Raw genomic sequence first — 25,732 nt, 5'->3', positions numbered from 1 at the left:
GAAGCCCACATCACTGGGAGGAATAGGCCTGCAATTTTACCACTCACTCCCTTTCAATGCTGTCGCACAACAAATGGCAGCCCTCTTTCTGCACCAAACTCCACTGCGTACTTGTAAAGGATTACTTGAACAAGAGGGTAATGTAAGGGGACAAATTAAGTCAGGAGTAGGTCGTCGACTGCATGGGTGACTGCCCCCTCCGGCCCTCCAACCCCCCCTCCTCCCTCCTTAACACATTTCATTAGGTTGCAGTGGGGGCAAAATATCAGGTCCTGTGCTGCTGGTGAGGGCCGTGGGTTCACAGGCTGACCTCTGCTCCGCTTCAACTCAACAGGAATTCAGTGGGGTTAACGGCATTTTCACTGACTGACCTTGTCAAAAAGCCTTTGTTATCTTTGAAAATGGGAGCCCACTCCTGCGTAATGACTGGGTGTGACATTATAAGACTGCTCTCGCAAGTATCAAATTAAAGGTTTGTATTCGTCTTTGAATGCGTTTAAGAGCTTTCTGATTAAAACAACACAAGTCTTGATTAAGTGATAATAATAGTTATGTGAGCAATTACAGCACTTGCAATCATCACCTTTTGCACAGTCAGATATTAAAGCAATTATTGACAGATTTTACAGCCCTCTTTGTATCCTAGTAGAAAACAGCTCTTTTCTCATCTCCATTTTCTCTGCACTCAAAGTAGCACTCATCAAGGTTGCATGTAGACATGAAAGTGAGAACAATGAGAAAAATAGTGTCAGTATTCATTACGCAGAGAAGATAAAAGATAGCCGGGTGCTGCCATGAGCAATAACTGTAACATTGATAAATGAAGCGTTTGAGCATTCAAGTGTCTGAGCATGTTTCCAGCAGTCCATTTTAAGAGTGTTTCTGCACTCATGGTGCATAAAATGAAGCCGAGCTTGTCCGGCTATGTCAGTGTCAGAATACAAAGACCTAAGACTGACCTTTTCTTAAATCCGAGGCTGACAGGAATTTAGGACGAAATGCATGAGTCACTTACAGCACTGGAATGCTGGTTATACAGTCGAATGCAGTGCATTTAATTGTTATGCTAATGTGGAAGTAACAGTCGAAGTTACACTGTCAAGATGAAGTGATTGGCAGCATCAACTGATTAGCTAATCCAACATTAATCTGCAGCTGTTTAGATTAAATTAAATTCCAGCTTCTCAAACATTAGAATTTGTAGTTTTGTCTCATATGAGAGTAAATTGATTATCTTGGAGTTTTGTACTGTTGGTCGGACAAAACAAACAATCTGAAGACGTCACTTTGGGTATTCTGCCACCAGCAGTCAGTCTCATTCAACACTGAACACCACCACCGGCACAGTTCTACAGCAGTTAGATTGGTGTCGTTGCATCCTCCATTTTGTCAGATCCATGAGCAGCAAATACCGACAGGAATCCTTTAACTACTCCCCACATGCCCTCGGAGCATTAACAGAAGGCTATCTACTATTAAAGCTGTTATGCATTTGTTGGTTTAATTTTTCCAGGATCAGTTTCCTGCTACCCAAGCCTGCCTTTACACTAGTGGCCAATATGTTGCTAAGTCAACATTCAGAGCAGATGTTAATTACTGTTGGGCTGTTTACTCTTTTTACCTTTGCCTTTCATTGTTGTGAAATCTATGCGTATGTTTCCTTGATTAATTACTCTGTTGTACTCCCTGTGGTGACTTAATGTTGATCTTCTGTGGTGATACCGTGTTGCTTCCTGGTGTGAGGAGTAACTCATATTTCCGTAAATCTAATTTCCTTGTTACCGTCCTTCATTCTTAGAATACTTTAGATCCAACTCTTGCTTATGGCATCATGTTTTTCTGAATTTGTTGTTCTCACAGTTGCACAAATGCTTCCAGAGAAGGCTTCAAAGACCAACTCCTGGTCAGCGACACTGGAAGTGTGTTTAGCTTGCTGCACAGTGGTGCATCCACACCCATAATGAAGGCAGAAATGGGAAATTGCAGTTGCTGTTTTTCACTATTTTCTGACATTTTCTAATAAGATTTTCAAGACAATAACTTGAAGATTTATGAGTAATAAATATATTTGGTTTGCTGCAGCCCTACTACACTGTATAGCACTTAAAAGCAAACATACCATAAAGAAATTCCACAACCAAGTAACAAAGTAAAGGCTGACCGGTGACCAGCAAATGAGACAAGGTTGATGATTATATTTTGAATTTTAGAGCACTCGAGCGAGCCGTATCGGAAAAGTTCAGGCTGCACTCCGGTTCACATGAGGTAAAAGTGCGAAGTCACTCTCACTGACAAGAATAACAGCCTGTGAGAAGGTCAGTTCTCTCATACCACTGAGAGGCAAAGGTAGGAAGCATTAGTATGCCTTCCACATCGTCGCAGCATTATCAGCAGCATGCAGCAGTTACATGTTTGCTCCTACAGCGGTAGTAGGTCACAAAACATGTCGAACAAATGTAGCTCCCAAAAAAATAACTCCACCAACTTCATGTGCATTTATTACTGTAAATAACTTGTTGTGAGGCAAGGAGCCGTTTCCTTAAATGTCATCTGGGTAAATCTACAATCTCTCTGTTAAAACAAACCCTCTGGTGTTTTCCCTTAAAGGAGATGGTGCTGAGATTAAGAGACAAGCCTGCCAAAGGCGCATTACTCAAGCTCTCGCTGATGTGTATATAACAAACATGATATCTTATGACAACCACTGGCAAAGCCTACAATTCCACCAGGCATATGAATTATGTTTCAAGACCATTTAAATGCTTGAAAAAATGCAGTTGTCGGCCAGCATGAACAGGAACCAATTCCCTCTTAAGAGATTTGGGTTCGCTCAGGCGCCATCTTGGTAACACCACCCAGGGTACTAAATTTGGGACTAACAAGACCAGCCTCCCCCCTCAAAGAATGGCGGTTCATCTATATCTTAATTTCCTTGCAGGGTATTATTTCAACCACATATTTAGGAACAGTGGTGAATTCTTTACATGGGAGTGTTTTTCCCTGGAAATTGGTCACTTCCACTCTTGCATAGTTAACAGCGATGAGGGTAAAGATTGGCTGGGCAGGCTGGAAAGTAAACATGGCTGAGGATCTGAAAATCTGCAGAATGCGGGCTGGGGAGGGAAGAATGCGCATCGCTTGTTTTTCATTCTTTTCAACGCGTCCTCTACTGTCAGCCGAAGTCGCTCCTTTCACGATTGATTCCTCACTCCTTCTTCTTCTTGCTCATTGGCCTGGCAGAGGGCTACAGGCCTCCTGAGAAAGCTCACTCTTATTTCAAGGACAGTTTCTATGGTGAGTTCACAGAGAGCAGCCAGTGCTCGCCTTTGTAAAAAAAAAAACATTTCAATGAGGCCACTGACAGGTGGTCTTCAAAAGAGCAAGGAAGCATAGCTGGCAAGTGAGCTACAGAGCCAAGTGCTCCTTTCATACAGCATTCCCCTTCTCCACTCACTGACAGGGCTGCAGGAATAGAGGAAAAAAGACATCTCTCAAATGTTTATACAGGAATATGTTTCACACTGACCTCTCTTCTATTCAGATGTCAAACAGCTTTTAACTCCTGTGCTAAAGCCAGCGCCACAATGATGTAATGTGTGTTGCATAAATAATCCATGAGACAAACATTTTATCACAAACAGCCTGTATTATTTATCTATTAGGGAGCTTAAGAAGCTGTGGGACCAGCTTTGGGAATAGACTGTTGTGTACTGGAGGGTCTGTGTGTGTGTGTGTGTGTGAGGCTGGAGGGGAAGGGGGTGGAGGGGAGTTCACTGGCACTTTGGAGCTGCAGTGTTTGGCCAAAGGGGCCCCCTCTGTGTTCCCTCTACCCTGGAGCAGGAGCCAAGGCATTCTGGGCTGCGTTTCAAGAGCAATAAACTTCTCCAGCATTTTAGAGATGACATTTGGAGGTATCAGCATGCTAAGCCTGGGAGGGGTTGGCCCATCGCTCTGCTGACACGACCCTGGGAGCTGCCACTGCCTCGTCTGCGCTGAGGGGATTTGTGTCAGTGCCGGGCCTTAAAATACCACAGCTCTGCTCCCCCCCCCCCCATTCCTCCTGTCTACGCTTCACTCGCCCCCAGACTGACTGAATGACACAGACTCACTTTACCTCACCTCATATTATCATTTTTTTCTCCTCCACAGGACTAAATGCACCAAATTGTGTGTATTTTTTTTTTTTTTTTTAAAGTCTTGTGGGATATTCTGTCCATTCAGTAATCCAGACATACATTCAGGCTGCTATTTAAATCTCGCCATTATCCAGATTCGGCTGAACGGGCTGCAACATCTGCGCTCAAATTACACAGGATGAAAAATTTATTCGGCCTCATCAGACGAGATTCTTGTCAGCTCTGACCGAAGGTGCAGCTCCTGTGATCTCATTGTGTTAGGTGCCGCTTGCTTCCTCCTCATCTGTTTCTTTCTCTGGCACTCCGCGAGTCGGGTGAGGCACAGACAATTACTGAAAGCCTGTTGTTCATTTACTCCCACAAGGCCGAAAGGCGGAGGTGATGAAGCAGCTGTTGGTTGGCATGCTAAATGAATCGCGCGCGCACACACAGTGCATGCCTAAACAGCTCTGTATGAGACTTGTCATGCAGAGAAGTGGGGGACTGCTCAACTTCACTGCTAATCAGGATGCCTCTGCTATGTCTTTGGGGCCTCTGTTTGTTGCTCTTCCCTGGTACTCTGTCTGGATTTGCTTGATTTGCTCATTTGGTTCTAATTTGCTCAGTTGCCCCACAATGAGAGAAGTCTGCTGTCATAGGTCTCTTAGGGAAAAACAGCAGAATGGCAGTGCAGTTTGAAGTAAGCAGCATCTGGGTCTCTTTCTTTGTAAAAGTAGCCATTGGGCTGTGATTGCTGTGAGGGGCTCGTACCATTACAATGACGTACAGTAGAAGGAATACAGATCTTTGTGTTGCTTAATGCAGTGTGCAAAATGTAATACAATGGAGGCCATTGAGAAATTCCTCCTTAGAAACTCAGATACAGATTCAACCTTTTATTTAAGAGCAGCAGCTACACTGATGGCCATTCATGACAGTAAAAACTGACAATCACATATCTGTGAAGGAATAACACACACAACTATGGCTGATTTTGTCAGCATTGAACGAGCAGTGGTGTCAGATGACCAAGGGCCACTTCACAGTTGCAGTTATCAAATATATCTCTTCATCCTTTGTCACATGGTTTCCTTCCCTGAATACCTCCCTGGTGGAGGTTTTGTCTGGGATAAAAAAAAGGCTTCAAAGGAGCAAAATGTGCTGGGTTCTGGAAACCCTACTGGCCTCACAGCTCCAATGCCCATAACAACCTGTGTGCTACACCTGCAAAGCCCCCCCCCTTCCCTCAATACAAACTCCCGCCACCTCCCCTCTCCACTTCTAAAACCACTCGAAAGCTCCCACCAGCCCCCTCCCACTGAGCCAGATAGAGTAGAATCAGAAGAAAACACAGCCCCATCAGGCCAAACCACTACCTTTTCAGCCAAAATAGCAGCTTTGAGAGAGTGAGTGCAGGCAAAGGACAGACTTGGACGGGGAAAGGGAAGGGGGCAGGGCGAGGGGGAGGGTCAATCACTCTGTGGGAGGCAGAGAATGAGGGAGCACAAACATAGTACTGGTGTTGGCTCTGAGCCATGTTTGTGTCACTAACAGAAGTAGCCTTGTCTACCCCCCCCCATCCCGCCCCAACCCCCTGCCTTGCACTCGCTCTCTCCCTGTTTGCTTGGAAACAGAGTCAAGGGGTGACTGGCTGGATGCTTGGTAACAGAAAAGAGTTGCAATAGAGAGGAGGACAGGGGTGAATCAGACACAGCCCAGGGCTGGAGCAAAAATCAAAAAAAGGGAGGGGGGGACTCAATAGCAGGGACTGTGCTTTGGGAATGTTGATGAGGCAGGGACCTTTTTCTGTTTGGTTCCTCCGAGTGAACCAACAAGCAGCACAGTAGATGTGTGGGCGATTTGTACTCAGCATGCCCGCCGAGCAACTGAGCGCGAGCTGCTTTGAAGATTAGGTGTTTGCGTTATTTCACATGCACGACAGAAAAAGAGGGCAGTTTTTCAGACCCAGCAAAACCTGATAGTGCTAGTGATACATCTTAAAATTAAATAAGCTGAATGTGGTTTCGATCAAAGGCAGGAAAACTGAGCGGGTCTAAGATTTCACTCGGACTGCGCTGCAGGAGAGGAGCCAACTCTATTCCCAACTGGCACGCTTGCAAAAAAGTGCTTTGTGTTATGAGGCATGTTGTTGTTGAGACCAGATATCTCTGTGCAACAAACTCCTGTCTGCGTACTCCAGAGCAAAAAAACAAATCAAGGTCACCTAAGAACTGCCTGCCAACTGCTATTCTTGTTGGCAATATTATGCAGCATGTGTGCTGTTAAAGCACACATTAGTACCACCACCAGCTCCTGAGGCACTCAGGGCATATCCAATTACATTTTAGTAGACAAAATATGTATGGTAATGACAGCAAGATGATAATTTTTTAAACAACAGAGGCTTCATTAAAGTGTTGACAAACCCATCCCTCTTCGACGCATTAATGCAACCACACTGGCTATGTAAACAAAAGCACAAAATAAACGATCACATGTGTCTGCAGCTTATTGACTTTTAGGCAAAAATCCAGGACTGTGCTGTTTTACAGGGAAGAGATTCAGGAGTGGTGGGGGAAGAAAAACTGGTTCAGGTACAGAGCTGCGATTCTTATCCGCGATGATTCGGTTCAATTCATAGACTCTAAAGTTTGATTCTACACTGTTAACAGCACAGCCAGAGTTCGATTCGATCCAACCAGCCCCATCCGCAGTGAAGACATCTAGACATGAAAAACTCGGGCTCGACCTGACAAACAACATGCAAGCTTTGCGAGATGAAGGCAAAGTATGCTAGGACGCCGTCACCCAGAGGCTAATATTCATGAAGCAGAGCACCGAACTCCGGCACCAGCAAACCAAAACACACTGCACCACTTTCCCAACTCTGATCAGGTGAAGAAAATAACCCTAGGCCCTAATTTTGTTTAAAAAAAAATGCAAATCTGTTTCAACATTAGAGCTTAGCTTAGCTTAGCTCGATGCATTTTTGTAGCAAAGTCTTACTGTATTTGAACAAAGAATCACCTGGAAATAGAACAGGCTGTAGTTCCACAATCCACACACTTTTCTCTCAGCAAGACCAGTTCGCTTCGCATTTTATGTTTCATATTTGGTGGACTAAAAATGGGAGCGGTTTTACTCAAAATGCACTGAATCAGAGTGGAGCCAATTTAATGAGTCGAATCCGCTTTGAATTGAAAACCCATCTGAAGCGAATCCTGACACCAAGAATCTGAATCATGAAATTCCCCAAGACTCCCAGCCCTGCTTGACAGCAGGTTAAACCGCCTCACTTACCGTCTTCAGTTTCCTGCCACACGATGCCTTCGAGGTTGACACTGGTGCCCGGCTCGCAGGGCCCCAAGCACTCAGGTTCAGTAGCCAGGGCCACGTCGGATGTGTTCACCGCCACTGAGCGCGTGCGCACCATTATCTGCTCACACGGCGAGGCGATCTCACTGTTGCCTACTGTGGCCAGGAGGTGGAGGGGAGGAGGTGCTGGCGTGGAGACAGGAGATTCCATCTGTGAAGAAAGAAGTGGGGGTTGAGAAACACATGAGACACTTCAGAACTACTGTATAAACACATACGGGGCAGATGTTAAGATACGGCCAAGGGACGCCACAATGAGGGGACGTTCACAAAGCGCTGAGCGCGTGGAAGTCATCCTGGTTACCAGCGGCCCTTGAGAGCAGTCCTAATCAGCAAAAGAGTGATGCAGCACTTAGTGTTGTAATATAGCACTGTGTCTTTCCTCAACCTTAGAGGTGATTAGCAGGCAGCGAAGGCAGGGAGAGACGTGAACTGCTTCGACTGCCTCTGTGGAAGGACAGAATTAGTTATGCAGGATTGGTCAAACAATCCCTTCCCCAGCCTTCCTCCCTCGCACACAGCCGAGCGAGATCCGTGACACCAAATCATCTCACAGGCTGATCACTCATTAATTCTCTCAATTAAAAAGCTAGTTGTGGTAGGGGAGCGGGCTGCTGAGGGTCAGTAATTGATTCCACCTGTTCTGACACACTGTGACAGCAATGAAGAGACAGTGGGCCCACGTGGAAACCAAAAATGAAAAGAACAAGGAGGGGAGGGAGACGACGAAGGGGAACGTGCGAGAGAGAGAAGTGGAGGTAGAAAAGTGTGTAGGCGGCAAAGAGACGGAAAGGAAGACTGATGGTGATTTAAGAGCCACTGTGACACCAGGCTTAGTGCTCTTCATTCAAAGCAGTCGACATTAAAGCGCTCCAAATCATTAGCAATGAACTGCAGGAGGAATGTGCTGCTGCAGCCAACAACACACATTTATTAATTGGGCATAAACCACTCAGTGCTCAGGAATATGCTGCCAATGCTGGATCCAATTAGAGTGAGAAGACAAAATAACAACTGACACATTGGATTATAAGCCTGTACACCCTTTAAATAATTGTTTTAATCTACTTACGGCTCCAAACTGAGTACGATGAGGAGCTAAAACTACTTATTACGGCACATATCGAAGTTGCTGCTTAATTTTGATCCATCTAGAGATTTCGTTGGTCTAACACTTTGATGCAGACTAAAACATCTCAACAACTGGTGCAGTTCAACTCCAGGGTCCTAATGTCTTCACTGACTTTTCCTATAGCGCCTCCTGCAGGTCAAATGTTTCACTTATACTGAGAAATATCTCAGCATGTACTGCGATGGACTGGCACAAAATTTACATTCATGTTTCACAGACAATGAATCCTACTTTCCATTTGCCCAGTACTTTCTTTTTCACCCAATACTTGCAAAACTAAGTATACGTCCATCGGCCTCAGCAGTACTTTGCATACAGCTGTATTTAGGGATAATTAGCTAATGTTACCATGCTATCAAGCTAAAGATGGTGAACGTGGTGAACATTACACTTGCTTAACAACTGCATTTTAGCACTATCACAGTTAGCCATGCTAGCGTTAGCATGCAGCTGAAAATACCGCTGTGTTCAAGAATAGCTTTGAGGAGCGACTAGCATGACTGTAAATGATTGATATTGATATATTGATCTGATATTTTTGTCTGTTTTGCTTTAATATCAGCCAGTAGAGCTGACATGTATTGAGGGGGGAGGGTATAAGGGGTTATTGTAGATATTATTTTATCTTTTCTATCTTTTTTCTTTTTGGGGGGTCATAAGGATTGAAATCTTTTAAGACTAAGTCACACTTTGCAGAAATATCTATGCATCATAGCAAAGGCTTGCTATGATGACCTACCACATAAAGAAAAGAAAGGTTCACATTTTAATTCTCAATTCATACTTGTGTCTCCAATTTAAGATGTAATTTTTGAATGTGCGATTTCATGTTATTTTTATTACATTTTGCTCGAGGTGAACAATATTTCTGATAGAATTTTAATTGATTTGGTTACTCGAGATTCATAAAAAAGGCTGTGATTGATCTTGTTTATAAAACCAATTATTCGAGAGCAATACCGCCATGAACTATTCTGTGTGAGACATTTCAGATCCATCACCGAATCCGTGATCTGTGAGAAATCTGAATCCGCGATGAACTCGACGCTTTGAAAACCAAACATTAGTCCCTGATGAAATTTAATATTAGCACAAGACTTGTCATCGCCCAAGCATCATATTTCATGGTTTACAGAAATGAGCGTGGATAGCACATTTCTCCCGGTGCTCAGAGGAAGAGCAAATTAATGTGTGCAGAGAGCGACGGAGAGTCGAGCCTAACGACATCGTAATCACTGTGTGTCAGTTTCTGATGCATGATAGGGCCAAGCTGCGGGGCCGGCTGAGTGAATGAGACAGGACAGGTAATCACCCGAGCTGTCACCACACACTGTTCCTGGGCCTTATGGAGACACAGAGAACCGCAGACGAGACCACACATCAAACTCTGCTTCAGAGTGACAGCAAACGGAGAAAGGTGCAAACAGGTTCATGCACAGCCTCCTCTAAATTGACTCAACTCCTCAAACTCGAAGTGTTTACGTTGACATTTTGGGAACTGACGTTTTGTGAATAATTGTGACCAAGGTTAGGTCACATAACAATGACCTGGAAATAACCTCCTCTCCCTTGTGAAACAGCTAGGTTGAGTAATAGGCTCATATTATTTGATTCAGAGTGTCAGTTTCAGTCTTTCTTTTAGCTGCTTGGGAGTGGGCGGTGCTTATCAGTACATTCAGAAATGTCACTCTGGGAAGTCCTTTTTGACATAACCAACAAAGACTGGCAATGGAAAAGCTGGTACCAGAGAATTTTGAGCATTTTTGCTTACAAAATCATTCTAAAATTATAAACAGGCAACTTATTAATTAGCAAAATAGTTACCAATTAGTTTCTGTCGATCGACTGTTTGATTAATTGTTGCACCTTTAGCCTGACACAGAAGACCTAATTGCCTGTGATTCTCAAACAAAATGCATTTGCGACAACCAGGTGACGAGTTACAGACCTCAAATTAAGATGACAGGAGGCTCATCACGTTTAGATGAATTAAGAAAAAAGAACGGGTTACGTGTCTCGTAGGGTACCATCGTGATTTAAACTCTAACCATTCAAACTGGTTTCCAAGTAAAGCTTTAGTATCTGAAGCCTTTTGTTCCTCTGAACTCTCCAAACTTCTGATTCCCAGAAAAATCCCCCACCCCCCATATTCTGAAGGTTAATAATCTCTATGATCAAATCATCTTGATGATTTTCACAGCCTTATCTTAATTTCAGATTGAGTATAACCACGTCTTCATGAGCTCTGACTTCACTGTTTCCACTTTAATCCCGTTATCAAGCAAGTTAAAAAGAAAGGAGAATTATTCCATTTCAACTGTCACAAATAAAAGACGGGCCAGTCTAATGCCTCTAGACAATAAACGAAGCATTCACCATGCAATGGTACAAAATAATTAGAATAGAATCACAATGGAAATGGGACCAGTGTACAATGTGCATGAACAGTGGTGCTCTATTTCCAAGTTCTATCAATGGATGAGTGAACAAAAGCACTTTCACTGCGGGGCTGCAGAATGTAAACCCACACAGTGAAATGCCTGACGTCTTGTCCGGGGTTTCAGAAAACCACATGTGACTGAACTACACAACTTGTCAGATTACACAAGGCTCTGTCCAATGCACAGATGATGCCAAATTCCATGATTTCTTCCCCCCTTGCGAGACTTTACGAACATCCCCACAGAAACCACAATGCCTGAGTGTCACGCAAACCTTCCCTTAACTGAAACCCAATGCCAGCTCGTCCAGAAAGCCACACTGGCATGAATAACGTTGAACTGACTGACAAAAATCCCATGAATCTGACACTGCCAGAGGGGGAACTGTGCATGTTCCACTTTTTACTGGACACATTAACTTCAGCTTTAACTTGTTTATTAGAGTTTGGATTAAGAAACTGTGCACTGATCTTGGGAGAGGCTTATTAAAGGATTATACTGAGTGTCATACGGAGACACCTGTCTTGGCTGCACTCAAGTAGGTGGTGTGGACCTAGAATACAGCTGACCAAATTATGCTTCCAATCTTTCAATGTACGTCGTACTTAAGTCAGCAGTGGAAGTGCCTTAACTTGACTCTGACAACCACAGAAATGGCTCACATGCTATTACTCCACTTATTATTAAACTTGTTGAAATAGAGATGTGGAAAAATAGAGAAATTACCATTAATGTCACAAGTAATGACCTGGATGATTTGCTTTGTAATTCGATTTGGTCTGGTAGAGTTAGTTCGCTGTATTCTCCACAACATCTGAAAATAAGCTTGTTAATCATGCATCAGAAATACTGAGTGATGAAAAACAATGAAAACAAAGGAAAACCAATGGAGCCAAAGGATGATTGCTGTTATCTCGAGTCATTAGACAGTAATAAACCCAGTGAACTGTATCTATTCTCTGGATTCAAAACCACGCGGCTACTACAGATATCATCGTTTCTTAAATGGTTATGATCGGAAAGCTGTCATTCACTCTGAACAATGCACCGCCTTCAATTTAACACACAAACCTCATGTTTAATGGATGCGTGTTGGGGTCGTGGTTTCATATGTGGCTGCTGTCACAGGTCACGGAGAATCATGTCTGCAACAGCAGCTCAATACGCATCACTGCTAAACCATAGAGCTCCATTTTCTTCTGGTGCTGTTTATGCATCAGTAGGTAGCAGCAATCAGCACCATCAGCAGTTTCTCTTTCTCCTATCATTCTTTCTCTCATGCTTTCTTTCTTTTGTCAAGTGAAGTAATGCGCACTGTTAGATGAGGGTTTATCATCTGTTTTTGAATGAAACAGGGGTGGGAAAACTCATTCGTAAAACAATCTTCAATCTCCATCTTAAATAGGACTTTATGTGTCCATTTTGTTTTTTATTAAATCGTGCAGTGTACAAAGCCACAGAATTCAATATCACACCCTGAGAGCGTGAAGCATGGGATTAACCCAACCTGCCCGTTAGTCTGCTTCTGTTGGATTAAGACGTCGCGCTGGGTATTGTTCAAAGATTTTCAATACCAGTACCGATACACTTCTGTACCAATGCTTGCACCATACTTTTTTCCAATACCAATTTTAGAAAATCCATTTTAACAAAAAGAAGATGACATTACACATTAGAGTACAACTGCTCACTTCAAGGAGGTGAGTATTGAAATTTGGTACTGCATAGGACACATTTTTCAGTATTTGATAGTATTGAAGGAATTCAGTTGGTGCCATTGAAGTAGTTTGGTACGCAGCCCTATTAAGAGGTGATAATGGAAGATTCATCACTTTAAGTTCCATTATTTAGTATTTACAAGCGGTATACAAACATTTATGAAGACTGCTTTCCTTCACTGTCATTCATTATCTGTTTACATACCAGCCACCACTTAAAGGAGCCCACATGGGGAGTCAGTTATTGACAAATACATTAACACCTATATCTGCTTACATCACAGGCAGTCATAAACCATTTATTAAATGTGTCTGCTGCCTATAAATGCTAAATATCGACACTTAAAGGACAGTGTTGCCCATTTATCTGACTTTTTCATGATTGTGAAAAATGATTATATGAATTCCACCACTATTATGAACGCTGTCAAGCAGAAAAAAAAGGAAATCAAAAACTGGCAGATCATTGAAAATCGTTTGCCGGTTGAATCGTAGCAAACTGAATCAACGTCTTGTCGTAAATGACTATAATTGATCTAAATTGGCTCCCGTTGATTGCTGAACCATTGATCAGTATAGGTTTGGCAGCCTGATAAAGCGTGGGAAATTCAACACCATTTCCAACATCAAAAGAAAGAAAACATCTGTCTTGAGAAGAGAAAATGTAATTCTTCCTGACACAAGGTGCCATCATTAAGTAAAAGGGAATCCTTGCTGAAGTGCTCTTCGTTGGCTGAGTTCAGTGTTCCCGCTTCAATTATGTAATTCTTTTTGACACCGGGGGCAAACCCTGCGAACATCTTTGGTGAGTTAGTGAGGTCGAAGGCCAGTGGAGATTACACTTCTAACTGGCTCTGGTTGGTGCCTCGTTCAGCACCACTGACACTGTTAAGAAACATTAGAAAAAGGGGATCCAAGCCCTTTATGCAGCTGTCATACAAACAATGCCGGGACTTGTAATCTGTACTACATTGTTGAATCCACATAATGAATTTCAGAAGAGCGGCATTTAAATTCGAACCAGTCCAGAAAATCGCGATGCAGAGTCTGATTATCAGCATGCAATCAGCTTTTAAAGTGAGCTGTATTACTGAGTGGACTGAAGTAACATGGTTATTAGCATTAAGCTACAATTGAAAACAAATGGACGAGCCTCATCTAATTTGATTACTAAAATGTCCATATCAGCCAGAGGACAGAAAAAAAGGGTCTAAAATGACTGGATTCCTTTTCAAGTCGTGAAAGCCAATCCGATTGTTTTCCAACACTGCACATTGGCCTAATTCCTTCACTAAAACCACACTGTCATTTTCTTTGAAGCTCAGAGTAAATCACAGAAACTGGGAGAGAAAACACAATCAGGAACACCTGACATCTATTGTAGACCACCAGCTGCCAAAAGGCACTCAGTTTCTAGGCAACTCCTCTCAGTTTTAGCTGCTAATTGTGCTTTCAGGAAAGTATAACCACACATAAATAATACAGAGAGGAAACTAAGCTGTGATGAAGTCGCTCACCCACGACCTACAATCTCTTTGGAGCCATAATGAGTAAGCCAGGATCTCGCTGGAAACAGTTATTGTCTGGCAAAGAAGCCGTTTGCCAAGTGACTCTTTAACATTACAGGCCTATGTCATGCATATAAATGACACATTTTTCATATAACACACTGGCAGCATCTGAATTACATTTAAATTTATGCAACACACATGTATTTTCTTTTAAAAAGCATAAAAACAGTCAACCTTTACAGAACATAACTTTTTAGACATCTCCAGGAAATGCTGATTAGTGTCAGCCCACATTTTTACACTTAACATTACAGCTCACTTTTATGATGCAACACAACCCCCGAGTTCAGAAACAGAACAGTGAAAGACGAAGCTATAAAGATGAAAAACGTCTGTAAAAGCAACAGCTTCACATGCAGCACCGCGAAAACTTTCATCTCACAGCCTTTAACAACAGCTGTGAATCACAGCTTAACAGACAAGAAATGCTTTCACGTTTGCTGTAAATTGCAGCAGTAATCAAGTTTAATATCTTCTAAGTGTGACACATTCATTCACATTCAGAGCTACTATTTTACAGAGGCCTTTGGTGAGACTGAAGGCAAGAAGTACAAAAGGCTTTGTCAAAGAGAAATCTCTTCAGAGAGCAGGGCAGGCTTCACCTGTGGTGACATATGCACTTGCTGATGAAAGGACAACATACATTAGTCAAGAGACTGCTCCTACAGCTACCAGCAGCATGATGGGAAGTAAAAGTGATATAAAAAGACAGAAGGCACAAGGGACCGCAGGGGAGAGGACTGAGCCAAGATAAGTGGAGCTTACCAATTTGCTCACTTATGAAGCGGTGGCCTAATTTGCCCGGTAAAGCAAAGTCACACAGAGGAAAAACTCCTCTCCCTTTACTGCTGCTACCAAACTGCAAAAGTCAAATTAGACCAATATGGTTGGTAAAACCGGGGGTTTGTTTACAACCTTTGTGACTGTCTGAATGCTTGAATCGCCAATGTGGTTGGCAGAGACCCCAAGAATTCAGCAATTAATGGGGAGTGAAATGTAAAAACTAAGAAAATAAAGTAAAAAAAAAAAACAAAAAAATTTAAAATGCTTTTTCAGTGTATTATAAAAATAGCTGAGCATTAAAGAGAAACTTAACACCCTGTTTTAGCTTGAGCATGCCGCCTTCGCATATTCAAACAGGACTCAGTTGACTGCATGCTAACGCTCTAACAAATGCTAATGCCCTTATGTTTAACTAAAAACACCTTTACCATTCACTTAGTTAGTGTGTTGGCATCCTGGAGTTTGCTAATTAGCAGTAACACAAAGTACATTTGAGATAAATATGAATGACAACTGACACCATTTTAACACCAAAATTAGCACGCAGATGCAGGCTGTTTAAATGCAGGTAAACCCATTAAAAAATGGCGACTGACTCCTGACTCGCTGCCAGTAGACTTGCCTTTCTGTTTTTATTTCCTGGTGCGTCATGTTCAACATCACAAAAGCAGCATAAAAGCAGCTCGGAGTCCAGTGATAATGCTACCGTGGTTACTTTATAAATATCTTTTCCTTCAGTTTCTCTTTCAATCTCAACACTGGCTGAAAGATTGTGAGCGTTTTGAGTTTTCTGGCCATTTACACGGTATCGTTCACAACTCCAACGCACATCACAGCATTGTGCTGGAGAAGGGGTGAAAATTAGCGCGTCCACCCAGGTGTCACGTTTCCCTCCCTGCTGTTCGGAGCAGGAGCTGATACCCGTGACTACTGCAGAGTCATTTGACCTGGGAATGAATACCGACTCTACCCTTTCTCACCATTGACAAAAGCTACATGTTAGTGAGCACCTCTAGCTATGCTATTAACAGAGCTAAGCTAACAAACAGATAAAAGCAAATGACCCCTTGAGGGAATCAGTATTATCTCTCTGTTACATGGCAATGCCCAAACAAGTAAGAACTGGAAAGATTACCAACATTTCCTTCTCAGAGAAGTTCTCATCATTTGTACCTGCTTAGCTCAGAGACCTGGCAGGCAGGCTGGATGCCCAGTTTGTTGACTGCCTTACTCACAGCAGGTGGTTTGGTACACTTTTCTCAGCTTGACCTTGTCAACCTAATTCCTTCCTTTCCTCTCTCAGACTCAGCCAGCTCCCTTGAGCCTACGCCTGCTATTGTTTGTTGGATGACAGGGTGGGGGTTGGGTTGGAAGTGCTCTGGGGTGGGCTGCTGGGTATCATGAGGACTAAAAGCTCTTCACAGGGAAGCAGGGCAACCTGAGCATCTCTTTGTGTTAACTGCTGATAAAACATGTTGCTTGCCTACATGAGAAACTGCCTGCACACACTGTATCTGTCCTCTATTAACAGGAACGAAACTATTCTTTTTGCCTGGTTGGTTTTTAAGATCGTTTGTGGTTGCACAGTTAGCAGTTAGTGGCTGGATGTTCTTGCGACACAATGAAATACACACACATATAATCACACAACTTACTGTTGTGCAAGACTGAATACTGGCAAGTAGGGCTGAAACTAGCAGTTACTGTCATTATCTATTCATTTGATGGTTATTTATTGAACTAATCAACTTATCGTTTTGTGTGTGAAATGTCAGAAAACAATAAAAAGCATGAGTCTTTCAAATGTCTTGTTTTATGAAACCAGTAGTTCAAATTCCAAAGATACTCAGTCTTCTATCATGTGCGACAAAGGAAAGCATCAAACCTGATTTTTATAAATTGCACCCATATTTTGGCAGTTTCCTCAATATTCAGTGTTCTACAACCGCTTCTGGTTTCATCATCAAATTCCACAATTCAGTTTGTGTTTTCTGTGTTGCAGAAGTCAGAGCGCCCTACATGTGACACTGCAAGTCCAGCTAACCGCAGTGCAACACTGAATACCGTCAATTCATTATAACACTGTCAACATGTCAGATGCTTACACTGTCATCAGCCGGGACGGATTTGAAGTTAATCTACATGGTGATTCTGCCAGGTGTCACCGGGGTCCTCTCCCTTTTCCCTTCCTCCACTTTCTCATCCTCCCACTCTGACCACAGGTCAGTTGACAACAACAGTATCTATTACAACAATAAGCCACATTCTTGCCAAGGTCACCCACTTGTGTCCAACAGGGGGAGAGAGGCTGCGCTGAAGCAGAAATCCAGATAAACTAAGCTGAGCCTAGGAGGATTTCTCTCTCACCAGCCCTCTCCATAGTCATAAATCTTATCTCACAGCAAAGGGAAACCTGACAACAAACTGAGAGGCTGTCATCAACAGCTCAGCCACCTAGATTCCCACCCAAATACCAATGATTCACTATTTGTCGTCTTACAAGTCTGAGGCTTTGACCAAGGTTTTGAGATCCGGCTGGAAAGAAATCTAGCTCCCTGTGTACTATACTTAATGTTTACAGTTCACTATAACGTTGACAGGTGTGACCAAAACTCCAGTTTCAGGTACCTACCTTCCTGAATTCAAAAGCCTAAAGCAGTCGAGTAAAAATAAATGCTCCTAGACATATGATCCAGAAACCTTACCAACTAAGAAACAAAGGATATTCTACTAGTTCTGCATATTATACAAGGAAAACAAGTTGTTATTCAGGCTGCGAGATTTCCCTAGAGCCCCTAACCTCAAACTATTTATAGATGTTCTGTTAGTCTGTTTCCCTTGTGTTGACGCTCTTCTGTGGGTGGTGCCTTCTCCAAACATTAGAAAGACAATCCTAAGCCACACATCAATGAAGATACTTTGTTTTTTTTAAAATGAATTATACCAAATTACTTTTATTGTTTTGTGTTTCTGGGACTGACACAAACAAGAGAAAACAAGGAATGTTATGCTTTGCGCAACATGGACTGATCACTTTCGCTGTGGGTTCCAGATTGTGGGAATTTGTGTATGATTAAAATACAGTTTAGGAAGATAAATTACCTTGAATTTGGCAATATGGCTAAGTGTAAATAATTAAGCACTGATAAAATGCTATATATACTTCCATCACAGTCAGTAGATAATCGCGAATCCCTTTGACTGGCTTCCAAAATCTATTCTCGGCTTGTCAACTTGTAAAAAATGCAGCAGAGGGTTCAGCTGTTCAGATTGAAACGCGGATGATAAAGGTGCGGAGGGTAAGGCCACGACTGCAGGGGTAGAAATATGTGCTTGGACATGTGGAGGAGTGCACGGTGCTCTGTTCTGCAGATTGTGCCTGAGCTGCACTCGCTGTGCTGTCCCTCATGCTGCTACTTTAACTAGAGCTTGCTACTCTGATTGACCTCTACTGCTGGCTGTCTCACAGAGCTCCTATTGAACCATGTCTATCTTAATGGACAGTGATGTGCACTATTACTGAGTGCTAGCAGTTCCTGCACTACAGCCTCAAAGCCCTATAGACTTTTACACCTTAATACACCTTGGGGCAATGAATGCTGCAGCTCGCACCACATGACATTTCAACACTTACTGGCGAGAAGGAAAAATAGTTGTAAAGGCAGATCACTAGAAGAGCGTAGCGGGGTAAGTTACACCGCAGTTTATTTTCTGATCCGAGCAGCATGTCTATGACTTGTTTTGATAATTATAGTCTGGAGCTGACTTGAGTATAATCCAGGGAGTTATGTGAGAAGCGTTTTCTGGAGAGAAAAACCTGCCAAAACAGGCCGACGTGGAAATCAATCTACTTTAGCAAGTATCAAATCAATCTAAAAGCTGTTTGAAAGTACTCAGTGGATGCACTTTGGCATAACAACAGAAGGAGATTGAGCCCTCAAATGTTCCTGAGACACCTGCTTAATCAAAGGACATGTGGCGGCGTGTCAGCACAATACAGTAAGCCATCACGCCGCGGCCGCTGGTAGGGAATCTCTAAACAAATTATTATCTCTGTGCCCCTCAGATCATTAAAAGCACTAATAAGTGAGGCTGTGGTGATGTCGAGGGAGCAGGAGTAAAGTGAAACCCTCTATAACACACCAAATCTCCCCTCGCTCTGCCAGCCGCTTAGCAGAGGTCTGCTGCTCGCAGCCATCAGAGTTTGATGACCTTGTTAGTTTGAGTGCCTAATCTGCTAATGCCCTGATAAAAATAAACAGTCAGTGCAGTCATTGTAGTCCCCCCTCCTCCCTGTCTGCAGCTGCTATCCATAAACACAGATGATACCTCCATCTTTATTTATCCTGGGGATCTTAAGAGCCAGAGGGTCAGAATTATGTACTGCTAGTGAAAGATAAATGCTGTTTAAGAGAGCGTGACTTGTGTATATTAGATCGTCTATATAGAATTTTCAAGATGTAATTAAGAATGAGTTACAATATTCTAAAAATCACAGAACTGCGTATGTGCCTTGTTTTCAACATGAGTTAGCCATTAGGCAAAAAGATTAATTTCACACAATATTTGGCTTTTATTTTAAGGTTTTTCAAGTACATTTATTCCCTCCACTGTGCCTCTTTGGAGCTGAATAATTCATACCCAATACTAGATTTGAGATGAGATTGGAATAAATAATTAAACTCACAGTATTTATTAGAAATTCTTAAAAAAAAACCTCAGCATTGATGTTTTTTTTCCATGCTTACTCTTGACTTCGAGTCAGAAGAGTCAAGCCCTGGAAGTGGCTAACAACAGCACATATAATACAATGAACAGTGTATGTATATGGTCCTCAAAAATCAAGTTAACAGGTCTGACATTCATGTTAACTAGATCAGGATAAAACCCCACATCATGATGACGGGGAAGTCCAGTCTGAAGGTCACGCAGAACACAAACAAAGCCTGAGTTCTTTCGCCATATTTTTTAGTTTATTGAATGTCCCATTAGTCAGCAATAACCAAATTGCCAGGACCTTTACAGTAACACCCTCAGCTATATATTAACAATAAAAAAACACCACGGTAAGTATGACATACGACCCAAGTGAATGGATTTAACAGCAAAATGTCTCACTCTTCAAGGGATACATAAACCTAATGGATATGATTAAATATAATTTAGTTTTCCAGATGGACTGAGAGGCCCCACTTACGAAACATAATTGAATGTGCGAGCTCAGCTCATCGCCAAGGACTAAACAACTCCCCAGCCTCCACTACAAAGAGGAGCTCATTTCCATATTAACTTCACCTTTATTGATCCACTCACACATCCTCTCCTCTTGGTGCTACACAAACACCCTGAAGTCCTTCTGGGATATTTAGAAATGGTATGGTGTAAGGGGTAAAAAGCACTACAACTATTTAACTATCATTGGAAAGACAGTGTATACTTAAGCATTTGTGCATTCTTTGGGTGGGGGGTGAAAAGTCACCTCAGCACAACAACTACACAGACCACGAACTGTCGAAGCTTGCTCTGAATATCAAGCTGCAGGGAAATAATCTCTATTCTTCACATGCCAAGCAATCAACCACTCAGCCCATCTGTGCACCAGTGAAGTACCTTGAGACAAAAACAGTAACCCAGCTAAATGCCAGTCTGTCCACTTGATTTATTTACATTTCAGAACGATTTCACAGTTCCAACAAGGGGATCCAAAGGTGCAGATGCTCCACGTCTGCTGCACAGTTTTGCTTATACTGCACTGGGTGTTTGTATACACACGAATGTTCAAACATGTTTGTCAGTGCGTACCATCCACTTGCACACTTTGCAAATTTTGGGCTGGACATGAACATAAGCAGATGACAAAATGTCACATGGGCCTTCACTGCCGTGCAGATGTGGAAAGTATAAACTGGAGTTAAAAAAGGAGACATTTTTATTTAATTAGGTACTGTATATGTGGCAAACTAAGATGGCCAGCTACATGGCAATAATCTGAAACAGCAACACGTCCTCTCTCTAAATCTTTGTCTTGAGTTTTTATTGAACACTGTAGATGCACAGCGATCGATTCAGAAACACCAACAGCACGCTTGTTGCTTCACTGGCTCGGGTTTATTTCATCCAGCCACACCAACGCAGTACAATCTGCAAGGCCAGTTTGAGTGATTCATCCAAGAGTTTGTCAGATGCCAAGACAGCACAAAAGGTTAATAAAACTATGAAGCAGGATTTTACAACTTTGGAAAGTTATCACACAACAATGCCTTTATTCTCCAACTCAAGGACCGATAAGTGAACAGTAAAACATTCATATAACAAAGCAATCTAAGAAGAATGTGTACATGTCAGTATTCAATGGGGTAACAGTGTGTCGTGTGGGTGTAGCGGTACATCAAACTCACAGCTCCGTATGAAGCTCGGTTTTAGGGTCACAGTTGGGAATATTTTCGGTAAACAAAACAAATAAACTGTAGAAAATAACATTTGTGTCATTTACTTGACACTCAGCTGTGGCTCAATGTCCATAATTCTTGCTATTTAACAGTCAAAATACTCAAATACTATCAGAAAAAATAACTGACCTGTAGGTAATTCCTCATTTGCACGGAGCAGCACAACGGACTAGCATGCAGCCGAGCTGAAGCACTTTGACCATATGCTGAAATCCTGCTTTCCTCAGACTGAGCGTTCACATAATGTACCAACAGAGATATAAACACCAGCAGTATTAGTTATTGCTTTGGTCTGAATATGTGCCGAAAGGCTGCCTGAACACTGAGGGAAGAAGGACTCCCACTCCAGGATGTTTTCGTCTCGTTCTGCTGATCATCACATTGGGCGACGGCGTCATAAATGACGTGTCTGAAGTGTTTCGACAGACAAACGACTTCGGTTTAACAATGTTCGATGGAAAACTTTGTTAATTTTTAATGCAGCTAACCAGGAAAACACGGTGTTTCCCGTCAGTGAAGCAGCAACACGACAAGATGATTAGCATGGTGCAGCTAATACACACCAGCGGGTGCGCTGCCAAAACATTCCCTCTAAAACTTGGGCGCTAGAGTTTCTTTTCCACACGTTCAAGGACGTGGACGTAAATAGACAATTTTGACAGCAACTGTTTGGGTGTGTTGCCAAATCAAATTGCATTGTGTTGGGGGCAAAAGCTGAGTCAGGTTCACCTTTATTTTTCCAGAGCTCTCTATGGTCTCGCCCCCTGGGTCGATCCACTGGTCCCACCGAAATCAATACGGGCTGACAGAGTGGAGGATACTGCCCGACACTTTCAGCGTGGTGCATGTTCTCCCTGTGTTTGTATGGGTTTCTTTCAGGTGGTTCTGCTTTTCTCCCCATGCAAAAGACATTAATTTTGGGTATATTGGGGAACATAAAACTGAAAATAAAAGGAAGAATAATAGTTGCTAGGGTATCCATCAACAGGGGTTCTGATAAAGAGGAACATCCACCTGGATTCTTAAATGTTTTCCCTTGCACGATTATAGCTACTAAATTATTTCCAGCAGTACTTCCCACATCACAGCCTCACCCATAACTGCAATAAATAAAAACCAACTGACAACACTGCTGACCAAATGGGCCTAGAACAGGGATGGGAAGAAAAGAAAAAAAAAAACAGCAAATAGGATGAACATTGTTTTGACAGGGGAGTCTTTCTCTGCCTACAACAGATAATGCAACGCTTCTGTATTCAAGGACACTGATGCAGTCTCCATTGAGCGTATCAGCATTCATAAGAGGGCTGCTGTGGCAGGGGTGACTTTGATGCATGTGGTACTCTTGTTTAACGAAAAGAAACAGCATGAGAAAATCAAATCCTCACACACTTGAGACTCTAAAAGTCATTGGCAAACAACCAATTTTTGAGCAGAGGTATAAGTAGAGGACAACCTGTATTTATCACTTCTGGCATTAAAGCTTTTAATGTAGTAAATCACGTATATACAGATAATCTATAAGACACAAGGACACAGAGTCTGGAATGAGAGTCTGCGGAGTAAGAAAGACTTGATCTGCTGGACGAAGAGGAGGAACAACATTTTAATTCCACTATTTTTTAACATTTAGTCCAAAAAAAGCTGAGAAACACACTGCACACTGGATGGGGGACAAGCTAGGCTCTGACTGTTATGACTCTGGTTTGGCATTAAATATTTCCCAAACTTAACACGCAGTTTGAAGTTAATGTTTGGTTGAGTCATCTGCAGTGTCGAGCTGAGTTTATATGGTCTCTCTGCTGATAATACCGTCATCGTAACTCTTTATATATTGTTATTTTAATGTTCTCACCGCCCCTTCATGGTTCAAGCCTGGCCCTGGTCAAAGGGCCTCTGCCAGATGCATAAATTTAAAATGTTGTGTAAACAGTGAGCGACTCCTCGATGCCAAAGTCAAATAGTTCCATGTCATCGAGTTTGAAAGGACTTGGCAGCGATGCAAAACTTTAGCTAAGGTAGCAGAACAGTACAGCCCAACAGCGCTTGTACACTTAATGCATATATAGTTTATTTATCTATTTATTTCTCTTGAAGAGCTTTAGATTGGTGTGAGGATTTAAGGGATTCAGTGGTGATGAAGCGTGAAGTTGTTGGATTGAGGCCCAGGTCAGTGAGACACATGATGCTCTACCTCATTCTCAAACACCCTCTTTCCCCTAAATGTTTAACATGAGGGGCGTCAGTGTAATACTCTTATGAGAGTCCCCCTTTACCAAAGAAGTAAAAAACAAGGAATAAGCCTTGAATAAATCACTTTGCCTATATTTTCTAATTCACATTAATGAAGTATTGATGTCTTGCTTTTATACCATAATGACATTTTAATTTATGGTAATTTAAAATAATTTTTAAATTGACTGTAACATAATTTCTCCCCATAATTGTCAACTTTTATGATACTCTCAGAGGATGCCAATAAAAAAAAGTCATTTTTAAAATAATAATGATGACATTTCCTTGTTAATTTTGCATAATTTCAATAATAGAACATCTACAGAAACACTGTTTTAACTGGAGGATACTATTTGTTTCTCTCTGTAAGGGGGAGCCTTGCAGACCTGACAAATGACATGTAAGCATATGCTCTGGTGCTGCTGTCTGCATGATACGGATAAATGAACCTTTGAGAAAATTTTCACTAAGAACGAGCAACCACAATAACATTGATAAACAGTTATATCAGCACTGAAAAAAGAGCCCTCTGAAATGCAAACCAGCTCCAAAATTCAGCCCTATATTGTGCAAGCATCCATCGACTCATGAATGTTTGACATTGGTCCCAAAGGACGGACGTGTTCTCCCTTTAATTTCTATCAGCGGTATAATCCCCTTTTGAAACCCTTTTTAGGGTGAATTAGAAAGGCCCTGCATTCAAAGAGATGAGTGGAGAGAAGGGGGCGGGAATAATCACAAGGGCCTAGCTGTCTGTGTGGATTAGAATGGGAAAGAAAATCCTTTCATCTCAGATCTGTACTTCCAAGCTTGGAAGCATGCATGCACACTCTCCCATGCACAGACACGGCGCAGCAGACCCCAAATGTATACTTCTCACAAAATAAAGTCAAATTAATATACAAGAGGCAGTTATTTATATTTAAACAGATGATATTCAATTATGCTCAAAATGGGCCTGGTAGTCACTGGATTAGAGAAAGGCTCGTATAAAAGCTTTGCTCTCCAGGCTGACCTCTCAGTTTGGCTCTTAGGCAAGACAGAGCGCATGATCTAACTCGCTTCTCCAATTTCTCATGCTGAAATGTGGACTGCTGCTCTATTTTTGGCTGGCAGCCTTTTGACATACAGCAAAATGTAACGAGAGGGATAAGCCCAGAGAACATCGTCAGCCAGAAAACAGCCAAAAGAAAAACACCCCCCAAACAGCATCATCTGACAGATAAGAAAACGGATTAGCCATTATGTGTGTTTGCTCACTTGTCTACCTTTGTGAGGGTTTAACTGACAGTAAAATGACAAAGAGTCTAACTGTGCATGACAGGAGATGACACTAAAAAGACTGTAACTGTTAGAGCATAAATATCTCATATAGCTAGAAGATATTATGGCTTTATTACACCGAATTTTAAGGACGTTAAACAATAATGAGGTTTGTAAAACTGTAGCGAACCCTCGTCTTTGTGCTTTATTCATTCACTTAGAAATGGCTTTCTAGTCCAAATCTTGCAGACTTCCCCGAAAAGAACATCCTTTCCTCGTTTTAGTCAAAAAACACAGAGGACACTTCACTTCACTCGAGTTCCTGCTGTCCAGTGTCTCAGAAGAGACACTCCAATCAAACTACATCGCAAGCATCCAAAACTGAAACCGAACAAGCCACACACAAATGTGTTGTTTTCCCAAAAGACTACACAACCAGTCTAGTGGTATTTTTAGGACAATTACAGATAATCACACTGTGGGAGCCGGTGCTCAGAGCTGAACTACGAATCTGACTAAACTATACGGTGAACTTGAGCAGCCTGTTTAGTTCAAAGCATCTAAAATGTCTTTAGGTATGCAAAAAAATGACTTTTTCCACATTACATGTATTGTAGCATTTGGCCGTTAGCTTAACATGATCTCATTCC

General features: G+C 42.2%; 1 protein-coding gene across 5 annotated transcripts in view; it reads right to left on the bottom strand.

Annotated features, from left to right (window-relative positions):
- znf609b (zinc finger protein 609b) overlaps window positions 1-25,732 on the bottom strand; it is a 74,871-nt gene that overhangs the window by 15,507 nt on the left and 33,632 nt on the right. For all 5 annotated transcript variants that reach the window (XM_076732492.1, XM_076732500.1, XM_076732468.1 and 2 more), the window contains exon 3: window positions 7,416-7,641. In XM_076732492.1, coding sequence (XP_076588607.1) covers window positions 7,416-7,641 — 226 coding nt within the window. The remainder of the gene's footprint in view (window positions 1-7,415; window positions 7,642-25,732) is intronic.

This window comes from Chaetodon auriga, chromosome 1 (genome assembly GCF_051107435.1).
Source record: "Chaetodon auriga isolate fChaAug3 chromosome 1, fChaAug3.hap1, whole genome shotgun sequence".
Classification (NCBI taxonomy): domain Eukaryota; kingdom Metazoa; phylum Chordata; class Actinopteri; order Chaetodontiformes; family Chaetodontidae; genus Chaetodon; species Chaetodon auriga.
The sequence above is the reverse complement of the archived record's forward strand: the minus strand, read 5'-3'. Positions and strand labels throughout refer to the sequence as shown.